Consider the following 11,681-nt stretch of genomic DNA (forward strand, 5'->3'; position numbering starts at 1 on the left):
TTTCCAACAACAGGAAATGCTCCAAAAATAAATCTGTCAAATGGCTGGAAGACCATTGCGTTTCCCCGAGCACAGCGAGAGCCGGAGAGCTGAGGAAATATAGTTCCCTAAACAACAGCGAGTGTTGAAGCCGCCATGGGAAAACTGATTGATAGCTTTAAACTGAAATGAATTCATAAAACACATTCATTTAATAAGTTGCCAGGATAGTATAAAAAAATCAAACTGCTGTTCTAAAAATAGAATAGGCTTACATGAATGAACCAGAACTACGTTAATTACCGCAAATGATACACTGAAAGTCAATCCTTTACTATGAATCTGACTATGGCAGTACATAGTAAACAACCCTCCTCAAAGACCCTGAATGTTTCCTCATAGCCCATCTGAGCTGTATGATATGCAGCAAGTTTCTACTTGAAGAAAAAATGAAGAATGAAGAAAACAATTTTTCAAGAAGCAAATCTGGTGCCATCCAGACAGGACCTCCGTTTATGGTCAAGCAGGTTCAAGATCATGTTAGCTAACGTCTGGAGATCTTGGCAGTAGACTGAGGATATCCTTCACATCAGTGAGCCTGTCTAACAGATGGCCATAAAAAGTACATCACTTCACTGCATTCTTCTCTTCCTGACTCCCTCCTCTCATCTTTAGGAGTGCCACATGTGCTCAAGGGCTTGTGAAGGGAGCAACATAAATTGGAGTCGTCAGCCATAAACATCAGGGCCCTTCACAAGCATCATGCTCAATATGTCTTATCCAGGGTGACTCAGCAGAAACAAGCATAAGCACGAGAGTTTTAGACTGGACTCCTGTACAATTGGTTGTTGTTTCTGTTGGAGCTGCGGTTTAGAGGTTAGTGCATGTTCTGATCTGCTTATGTTGCAGACATAGGTTCAAGCCTGGCCTACATAGAGTCAATCAACACTATTAAATTATAATTCAGTTATAAACTATTATAATTAAGTGTTTTGAAAACATAATATATGTATTAGTATTTAACTTAATGTTTATTGAGAACTATTATATATAAAATATTTCTTGAAAAAAATATATCCAAAATAATAAATCGATTATATTTTCTATATGACTGGATATATATGGATATGTTTGCTTTCTTTCTTTAAGAAGTGAGTGGTTTCAGTGTAGGATTTGGAATTATAAGGCACAATTTCTCTCTCGGCCCCTTACATAGTATTTTTAATTGGTACGACTATAATTAGACATCACTGGTATGAGACCATCAGTCATTCCAAGGCAATACGAATACATGAGCGACACACTGCAAGCGCAACTATTTAATTCAATTATTCTACAAGACTCACTGGTGCAGTTCAAAACGGAAATAGAAAACCTTGCATTAATACAGTGCATAACTACGTTTTTGCATTCGCATAAAATCAATGCAGCTAGAAGCTTTTGCATTCACATCCTAAGCTATTGCATAAAACATTTTAGCACCTGTAAAAAAATACAAACAAGACAACACAAAAACAAGTTCTTATTTTCAATTTATTTGTAAATGCATCTGATGTATATCAAGAAAAATATATAATATTTATATATATATATATTTATATATTGAATTGTTATTATGTACATTGGTTTACATTTTACAGGGGACATTTATACAATCAAAGACGTGAGCCACGTCAGTAGAAGAATATCCGGTACTCTGATCCAACGACATTTTGTACAAAGTCTGTACATACAGTATACATACATTCAACGTTGGCCATAAGCACCAGTTTCACCAAGAATTTCATGTAGACGGCAAGGAATGCAACGCTAACAGTACGCAACCTCTGCCTGGGTGTCTGTGTTACTTGTGATGTATTTTTAATAACTTTTAAATGAGTGGGGATTTAAAAGAACCAATAACGCATGGCTACCTCTTTCAGAGAACAACAAAAACATGTCTGGAGAGATGTTGATCCTCCATGGCACTGGTTTGTATGTTAAACAGGCACAAACAGCTGCAAAACATCCATATACTGTATGCAGACAGATGTGTTTCCTTCATTCCTACAGGACTCATCTGGTCTGCGAGAGGTCTGAGTGGTTCTGGTTTCTTCTCGTTCTGCAATATCTGATCTGAGATCGGATTTCCTGACCACAACAGTTGCTAAATATTATAAGCAGAGCAGCAAAACGATACCATAATCATTTCTACGCGTTCCTCCAAACCACAGTCAACTCATAGAGCAAGTAGAGAACCAGAAGAGATGAGTTCCTGTCATCACACTAAATGTGTGTTTATATATGTGAATGCATCTATAGGTGCTGGCGGCTGTTGTGCCTGTTGGGGCAGTACAAAGAGCAATGAGTTGATTCATCACCTGAGGCACTCTGGGTAACGTTGTAGTTGTTTCCATTTGGGCTTTTGTTTAGGCAAAAACAGACTGCATAGAACAGATTGCATTGTCAAGCTTGTTCCAAAGCTCTCCTCAAAATCCAATCCAATTATACAACCCGGTATAATTTTGTTAAATATTAGCATTAACTATCAGCACCCCACTGGATATTAGCGACACATTCTTTAGCGAACACAGTCAGCATGCCCTATCAGTAGTCAAGCTGTGTTCATGACTACAGTTCCCATGAAGAATGTCCTCTTTGAACTCCAGATGCATCCCAGACTACATTTCCCAAGCAGGATTTGACCTGCAAGCGTCCTCTGTACAGGAGCTCGCATTTGAGACCAGTTAGCACCTTGCAATTCCAGTTTCTGTCATTCAAGCTCGTCTCGCAGAGACATTTTGGCAGATAGTCCCAGGTCAAAAGGACTGTTTGAGGCAGGTTAGAACAGGTTTGATCATCTGTATTGACCTAGCTTAGCTATCAGCTTACTGACTTGTATCGTCGGATTTCTCAGATATGAAATGTGTTGCATTGCTGTCGAAAATATCTTCTAACCGCAAACACTTAACCACAGATGCCTTGGCCCCAGCTGCAAACATTTAGATTAGAGAAAGGCCCAGAAAGTATCTTGGTTTCATTTTTTATGATGAAAGCAACCAATGACAAAAAAATGAATGAATAAAGGTTTTGTATTATCAGCTAAAACATCAAGAAAAAATTCAATACTGATCAGAAGGCCCATTCACATAAGTCAAATGTGCTTGTTTTGACTTCCGTTGATTCGCTCTATGGTCTGTCCGAGAGGCGTTTCACAGTTTGCTAGCATACAACTGAAAGTCAAGAGGAAAAGCCTCTATGTTTGCCAATAGCTTATAATGGCACAGTCCTACCAATGATCAGTAGTTCAAATGAACCCAAGTTTTTTTGGTTTAGAGGAGCTAAACACGTTACGTTGACAAAAAGAAGCGACTTTACCGTGATTTTGAACAAGGAATGTTGATGACTGGCAGATACATCAACAATTCATACCTCAAAGTACAACAAAAAAATGCTTTGAACATTACGTTGCAAAAAAAAGACAATTGTTCTCGAAACATAGAAAACAATCATGAACGCCACAAAAATACAATCTACGAAGCTTGCAACATCTGGGAGGCCGACGCGTCAAGTAACAGTTTCAGAACAAACTCTTCTTCAGTTCATCCGAGCCTCACGTAATAAATTATCACAGTACCACAAATGAATCTGTCTTTCTCTCTTTCTTCTGTTTGTTCATTCTTTCTATCTGGCGGGAGGTTGTGTGGGGTCAGTGTGCAGTGCGCGCTGTCCTGCTGCTTCGTGGAAAGCGATGGACTTTGATGTGTTTGGACAGGTGATCGCTGCGGGCAAATTTCTTCTCGCAGACGGGGCACTGGTAGGGCTTAACTCCAGAGTGAGACCGGCGATGCCGTGACAGCTCGTCCGACCGGGAGAATCTGCAAGAAGAATCCAGAGATAATGCCAGATATCAATGGTTGTGCACTGATCCAGTTCTTTTTTTTAACTGTAAAGCTGCTTTGGAACAATAAGCATTGTGGAAAACGCACTACTTGGCTTTTTGGTTTCGTTGGTCTTTTTGTTTATGACTTTGTCTAAAAAAAGCAGAGAGCCTAAATGCTTCAGTTACAGTTGTTTTGAAATCAACGTGGTCCTTATTTACTCTGTACATCTTGCTGGTAGGACTGTGCCATCTTGCTGGCTCCTCATCTTGCTCTTTGTAATCATTCATCTAGGTATACCAACTTATTCCACCTCTGAAACAACTATCCCTTACTTTACGCCACTGTTTATCGATCCTGTGAATATCCCTTCATGTTTTTCCTAGTTAAATATCTTATTTCATAAAGAAATACAAAAATGGAAGAAAAAAGTGTGATAAACTACATTTATCATTGACTTAAAGAAAACACGCAGTGCCTAAATGAGTCAATCTTTGGATAAACATAATGGAAATACATAATAGCGAGCAAAACAGATCATAAATCAAAGCCTATTTGGACAAGACAGCTCATTATTCACATTAATAAACCCTACTGCAAGTCTTTTTGTTCCCTTATGTTTGGGATTTTGTAAGAGCAACCGTCACTGTGAAATCGGACAAAAGGTGAAAACAGTGCAAGAGTTACTGAGTAACAAAATGAAAAGCACTGAATCAGTGACAGTGAAATCTCTTTCACAGGCTTCGAGGCGAATACTCTGACACAGAGCGCATGCAACGTCAAATAAAACTCAAACAATTGCTCAGGGTCTTCACTACTGAGCAGCAAATGGTTTGAGCTCGGAGCAGATCTAATGAGCAACTATATTTAACCCGGCGCTTAACCCAGTGCTCAAGTTCCAAAAGAAGATTTGCTCCACATTCATGGCTGTTAATGTTTTCTGAAAGCAACCAGCAGAACAAAGACCTAGAGAAGGAAAACTCACAGCTTGTTTTTAGAAAATATGGAAGCATTTTCCTTAACTCAATTTGCAGTTCTCTCTAACTGAAGTTATGCCATATACCTTGCACATAAAGTAATAGAGAGACTCCTGGGAAATTAGCTATATTATATCTCTGGTGTACAGATAACTGTCAGCTTTACACCTTTATAATACCAGTAGACATCTTACTCAATACGCATCTGAAGATAGTGTGCACTTCTGTTTGAAATGAGAAAACTGAGAGAACAAACCGTGGCTCAACCCCATGCCACTGTTTCATATGAAGCCATAGGCGGGGTAGTATCTGTTTCTAATGTCCTGGGAACATGTGTATAGTATTTGCAAGGCTATAAAAACCAGCCTCCCTCCCTCTCTCTCCCTCCCTCTCCCTCCCTCCCTCCCTCCCTACCTTTAAGTAACTTGTGCATTGTTTTACTTACTTGTTTTCTCCCTCTCCCCCTCCCTCCCTCTCTCTCTCTCTCTCTCTCTCTCTCTCTCTCTCGTGCTTGGCTTTTCTTCCACTTTTACAAAAAGCCTAGACAGGAACAGTACAGTTGTAGCTATGCTAACAGCAATGCGCTAACTTTGTGCTGAATTTTTTTAATTCTCATTTTATAATCAAAAGAGAAGATATCACCATGTTAGGTAATGTAGCATATGCTTACTCTGATGCTAATTAAACCATCATGTTTTTTTGACTGACAAAGTATCTCACGTTTTGAAATACCACATGTATGGTATGCGAGCAAGTTTTTGAATATGTTGGGATGGGATGGACTAATTTTTGCCCTGTGGGAGAGGATGGGACGGGGTGCCCCTCCTTGTTTGACGTCAGAGCTCACAAACAGAGCTGTTCTAGCACGCTCTAGAGCACATGCTATTAACCTCTATTCAAATGCGCACATTTTTGCATTTTGGTCGAAGAGTTATTCCTTTGCAACCAACTATAAGTATGCACTCAGCTTGATTCCACCTTACAAATCTGTATTTTCCATTTCAAAACAAGACGAGTAAAACAAAAAAAATTTGGTTCACTCTCCTACACTCACATGTTGCTACAGCAAACTGTATCAGTTCAAATAAAGCTTTTCATGCAGGTTTTGTCCTCTACTAACCTTTGTGTGCAAGTTATACAAAATATGTACTTCCTGGTTTGTTTCCAGGTGCATGGGCTTCTATGGGGAATAGCAAAGCACAGGACGTGTGTGCAAGGACGCTATCATCTAGACGCCAAGCCAACTAGTGTGTTTTCTAGTCAAGTACCATGTTTAAAGCTGTTGTGTGTGCTTTTAGGTCTAAGAAATGTCCAATATAAGTGTGAGTATGGTTTTGTGTGTTTGTGTCACTTGGACAATTTTATTTGCGGAGTACCAATGGAACGCTAAAAATGCTGGCAAAGCATTGCCGCAGCCAGGCTTGAGGCAGCCAATGGGGCATTCTTCTATTGCTTTCTTCCCTACATCCATTTCCTGACAGTGTTCCGGAGACCTCAATCAGACTTACAGACTGCTGAAGATCAGTCACTGCCAACTGCTATCCAGAAGCAAGTTTAACCAAGGTCACTGATAACAACAGACCTCTCGAAACAATAAGTCTTATCATACTTGACTAGAGGTCTCTTTCTTGGCAGCACCAAGCTGCCGTTCTGATATTTTTTTTTTTTACAAAAATTAGGCACTCTTTGAGGGTCGTACATGAAACTAAATAGCTAAATCAGGGATACTACTACAACCAAGTGCTTGAAGAATGTAATTACTCACAGTTTATAACTAATGCAATCAATTCAAGATTACACTTGAACACCCCCAAGCATGCAAAATACAAGAACCAAACTCTTTTCTGTCTAAGACTACCACTTGAAGCTTTATCTATACTGTCAATCCTGACCTCACTACAACTGCTGGTGCACTTTAAACAGTATCCAGGCCTTGTTCAGAGAGCTTGAAGCTGGACATAGACTAAGAGTAAACAAATGTAGCAGTGAATAGGGCAAAGTCTGCCTCTTCAAAGACTTTATCTAATCTCCCAACAGCAGAGATAACACAAAACAAGACCCAAAATCTAAGGACAAATTGTGAATGAAATTTTACAGCTGCAATACAAAGTCTGATCAATTCTTGTGAATCGGTTAATGTAATTCAGGGGTGTCCAATCCTGCTCCTGGAGGGCCACTATTATGCAGAGTTTAGATCAAATCCTAATTGAACACACCTGAACCAGCTAATTAAGGTCTTCAGGAAAACGTAGAAACCATTCAAGTGTGCTGGGTCTGGAGGGGTTGGAGCTAAATTCTGCAGGACACTGGCCCTCTAGGAGCTGGCTTAGAAACCCTTAATGTAATTGGTTCTTGACAACTAACATTACATTATACATTAACATTAAAAACTTACAAAATGTCTCAAAAGCAAGGAATATAGTGACAGGCTACCATATCTTTAGATTTGGCTAGTCCACATACTAGAGCTCTATCTAGTCTCTGTTTGAAGTTCATTCATGGATGGTCAACAAAGATAATGATGTACCACACTGATTTCGAAATAATTACAACTTACTGGAGTGATAGCTCTTCGTACACAAGCAGACCTTGACAGCTAACCTCTGCTTGACAGCTAACCTAACCTTCTGTACTGCTAACTGTACAGAAGAAAAACACTCACCTCCAGCCACAGCCAGGCCAAGTGCAGGCAAATGGTTTCTCACCCGTGTGTCTCCTCAGGTGTGCCTTTAGGTGACTGCTCTTGGTGTACATCTTGGCACAGCCAGGGAAAGAACACTTGTGCATTTTAATAAGATCAGCTACCGAACTCTTCTGGAATTTGTGAGCCCCAGCTACAAGCCCTGTTCCCTGGCCATCAACTGTTCCATTCTCCCCTAGACCCAAGGGCTTAGCGGCAATGGGAACTGGGGCAATACGGACAAACTTGGAGGAAGAGCTGTTAAGGCTGGCCGGTGGGGTCACCTGAGGAACCAGGGCGAAGGTTTGACCCTGGATGTTGACAAGGAGCTGGGTTATTTTGATGTCTGAGGCAGGTTGAGGTGTTGGTGTCGAGGGGGCAGTTTTAGGGCTCAATTCCTGTTTCACTTGAATGGGCTGGAGCTGTAGGATCACGGGCATGCTAGGACTTTCCACCATCACTACGTTCCCAGAAGAGTCCTCCTTTTTCAACGTGTTTTGAGGATTTGTGGAGGCCCCAACTGTGGATTGTGCATTTTTAGGATCAGAGTTGGCATCAACTTTGTCACTTGAGACAGGCACTGTTTGGTCTAAGTTTTGAGCCCAAGGTTCTGATGCAGGTCCTTGGATGCTTTCACAGGTCACTAGACCCTCTCCAGCTTCCTCTTTCAAGGCCACCACTTCCATGTTCTCCTCCAGGAACTCCTCGATCTCCTCCAGAGTGGGCTGAAACAGTAGCCCCGCATGGTCCTCCAAATCTCCAGGGAAAACAGGGAACTCAAAGCACTCCTCTTTGGTGGTGCGATCCCGTCGTGACTCCCAAGCCAGACCCATGGGAAGAACAGGAGGGACCATAGGAGACACCATGGTTGAGGAGGGCGAGCTTTGGCTCACAGTAAGGGACTGAGAGTGAAGGAAGTCAAGGAGGCCATCTTGACTTTCTCCACTTGAGTTACTCCCACAACTAGAGCCCAACACCTGAGACTCGGGGCTGGAACAGGAACGTTGACTAGATGAGTCACTCAGGTTATCCTCTGAGAATGGTGATGGAAGCATATGGTACACCCCCTCGTCTGTCACCATATCCGATGGGTTGTGGGCTGGCAGCAAATAAATGTAAGAAAAGAAAGTCTCTTCATCAAGCAGCAAGTGATCCACCATTCCTGGCTACTGCCTGTTCAAAGTGCGGCGACCACTTGTACAGTTCCCTGCTATGAATGATTCAGGTTTTCAGTCTATAAAAGCAAGAAACAAATTTAGGATTAGCAATAATTTGACATTTCATAGATGCATAAAACTCAAAGTGATTTGCAGTATAAAAGTTTTAATGTCTGTCCAACTGAAGCAACCTTGAGACCAGACTTTTGATGAAGATCTTAGTCAGTACAATAATTTATGTAATGTTAATCAGACTCCAATTAGCACTGGCAGTTTTACACACACTCCAAAAGATAGAGGTGATGTGAAATGTGCATTTAATCCTTTAAATATTCAATGACTTTTCTAAAAAAAAAAAAAAAACCTGTAGTCAGATTATTACTATGCATGTAAACAAACTCGATGCTAGGCCGAATTATATTATATAGTTCATTGACTCTTTTCCACTCCACAAGAACATTTTAGACCCAAGATACAGCTAAAGGCTAAGCTATTATCAACTCCTGCCTTGTGGATGTGTGAGACACTGGAAACAATTTACTGTAATAGCTGTATACGTCAACGTTAAAATAAGGATGTGAACATGTTGCTCCATGTTCATTGCTTAGACAAGATAGCATTGTGCGCACACAACGAGTCTCAGATTATTGTGTTTGACTGGAAACAGATGATTATTGTAAACCAAGACTCTTGGCAAAGGAGCACATAAAATTACGTTGTTATGTGTGGGACAACTCACCATTTAATCAATAAACTGTGTTCAATACCTTAATATTTTCTCCTTTTTTGGTCTGTGTTGTACTTGATACATAAAAATATGTTTGGCTTTCTCTCTCTTTCTTTGGTGTTTTTCTTGTTAGCATGAAAGACGAACTGTAGTGCTGCTATCTGCATATCAACCATAAGACATTCGAGAAGGCAACATTGTTCATTTCTGGGAATGTGACCACCAAAGCCTAACTTCAATTCTGCAGCTAGTAATTTCATTATAGCATTCCTTGGCCCATGCACTGAAAAGAAAAGAAAAGAAAAAAAAGAATCTGTAGCTACAGCAATGTAATAACCAGTCCAACAGAGACTTTACACATATTGTCATAATAAGAAGTAGAATAAGAGGACTGGGGCTAGTTGTTACACTTTTGACTCTAGTGAATACTTTTGTACAGACAAAAACTTTAAAGTCTTGGCCACACACACACACAAAGGTGTAATAAAAAGATACAGCTAATTAAACATATATTGAGCTGTTGAGCCAATAGTGTGGCATGTTGTCACACTATATGAAGTAGACAAATGTAAATGGGCATTGTTATTGTGTGACAACTACACCCAATCTTCGTCTAAGAAAAAAATAGAAGTCTATCATATCCTTAAAACATACACTAGAGTTCTAAGCCTATAGAACTGTCATTAGGCTTGCTCACGGTTGGCTTAAGTCAGGGGTGCCCAAACTCGGTCCTGGAGGGCCGGTGTCCTGCAGAGTTTAGCTCCAGCTTGCCTCAACCCACCTGCCTGGAAGTTTCTAGTATGCCTAGTAAGACCTTGATTAGCTGCTTCAGGTGTGTTTGATTAGGGTTGGAGCTAAACTCTGCAGGACACCGGCCCTCCAGGACCGAGTTTGGGCACCCATGGCTTAAGTAGTTCATTAGTCAGTACTGGAAACTGCTGTTTAATCGCGGCGGTGATTCTAGCGCCCCCTGTCTGCTGCCGAGTGACCGATAATAACCCAGACATCTACAGGCAGTGTCAACACCCACATGCGTCCACTGCAAACTCAGGAGACACTGTTTTTTCAAATACCCTTAGACACCTTGAAATCAATTGAAATATCCCTTTAATTACATCACATTACACTTTTCAGAACTTTTTCTTCATCGTTTATTAAAAGTCAAAGTGGTGGAAATATGCAGTGAACTAACTCCAGACAGTTTTTAACTACACATTGAAGATTAGATTTTTTTTATGTGAAGACTTGATAAAAAAGTAAGATAACATTACTGAAAATGTGCTCTATTATTATCACTGAAATAAATGATCAAACATATTTTTAATTCAAACAAAGTTTAAAATATGCAACATAAACTATTATTGAATAAAGCGTTGATATATTTTGTTTACCCAGCCTTGCTTACCCACTAAAGCTTTTGATCTTTCTCTCTCTTTATATATTTAAACTGTATAAATAAACAGTTAATCCGTGCTATTCTACTTTTTTATTTATTTGTATTATTATTATTCTGCATTATGTGCATCACGTTTCGACGCAGCACATAGTTGCACGCAGTTTCCGTGCGTGCCACGCGACTACTCGACGCGCTAAAGAAAGCATAAAAACAAGCAAACTTACCTCTTTAAATCACTCGCATTAATCCTTGGTGTTTAAAGTTCGAGTACGATCCGTTTCTCTTTGCTGAAGAATGCTTCATTAGCCGTTAAATGTGCCCTTGAGACAGGAAGCGTCTCCTGGCAGATCATGCTCTCGTCTCTGTAGTATTACGCTGCTGTCACACGATCTTGTCTTGTGGGCTTTAAGAGTAGATTTGGGGAAGGCTGCTGAAGGCTCGTCTGCTCCACACGCTGGGATTGGTGGAGCCGTCGATGGAGGCAGGACTCTTGCCTTCTGTCGACAAACTCCACAGTTGCTTCTGTCAACTGAGCGACGGAGGGAACTTCAACTCTTGCAGCGGTGCATGCTTTAATAGCAGCGCATCTGGCAAAGAAAGTTGATTTAGACTGCAGAAAATGAGATCAAAGTGCAAATGTTGTCATTAATGAGAAGATCATTAATGAAGTGGATCTTTCACTTTACATTTTAATATCAGCACTATAATACAATAAACTCATCTCAAATGGTGTTGTGAGATTAAACTGAGAAGATTACTGCTGGCAATTTAATATGGGATTAAAGTATGCTACTGACCTCATAAAGACAAACTGCATACCACACATTTGGATGTTATAACATGTTAATGCCTGTCCTATTCATGCTTTTTCATTGATAAATAAGCTATGAGGTTCCAAAAATATC

At 40.3% G+C, this 11,681-nt stretch overlaps 1 protein-coding gene across 2 annotated transcripts; it reads right to left on the bottom strand.

The window, feature by feature from the left end:
- Positions 1 to 1,531: 1,531 nt before the first annotated feature.
- Positions 1,532 to 11,302, bottom strand: LOC107598736 (Krueppel-like factor 15). Of its 2 annotated transcripts, none has more exons than XM_016290165.1 (3): positions 11,001 to 11,302; positions 7,522 to 8,730; positions 1,532 to 3,836 (listed from the first exon to the last, which is right to left on the bottom strand). In XM_016290165.1, the coding sequence occupies exons 2-3, from the start codon at positions 8,654 to 8,656 to the stop codon at positions 3,643 to 3,645; spliced, it is 1,329 nt and encodes a 442-aa protein (XP_016145651.1). In that variant the 5' UTR covers positions 8,657 to 8,730; positions 11,001 to 11,302; the 3' UTR covers positions 1,532 to 3,642. The 2 variants fall into 2 exon arrangements, with proteins under 2 accessions (XP_016145651.1, XP_016145643.1); XM_016290157.1 differs by having other exon boundaries at positions 7,479 to 8,730; positions 11,001 to 11,297.
- Positions 11,303 to 11,681: the final 379 nt, after the last annotated feature.

This window comes from Sinocyclocheilus grahami, unplaced genomic scaffold (assembly GCF_001515645.1).
Source record: "Sinocyclocheilus grahami isolate Dianchi unplaced genomic scaffold, SAMN03320097.WGS_v1.1 scaffold13.1, whole genome shotgun sequence".
Taxonomy (NCBI): Eukaryota; Metazoa; Chordata; class Actinopteri; order Cypriniformes; family Cyprinidae; genus Sinocyclocheilus; species Sinocyclocheilus grahami.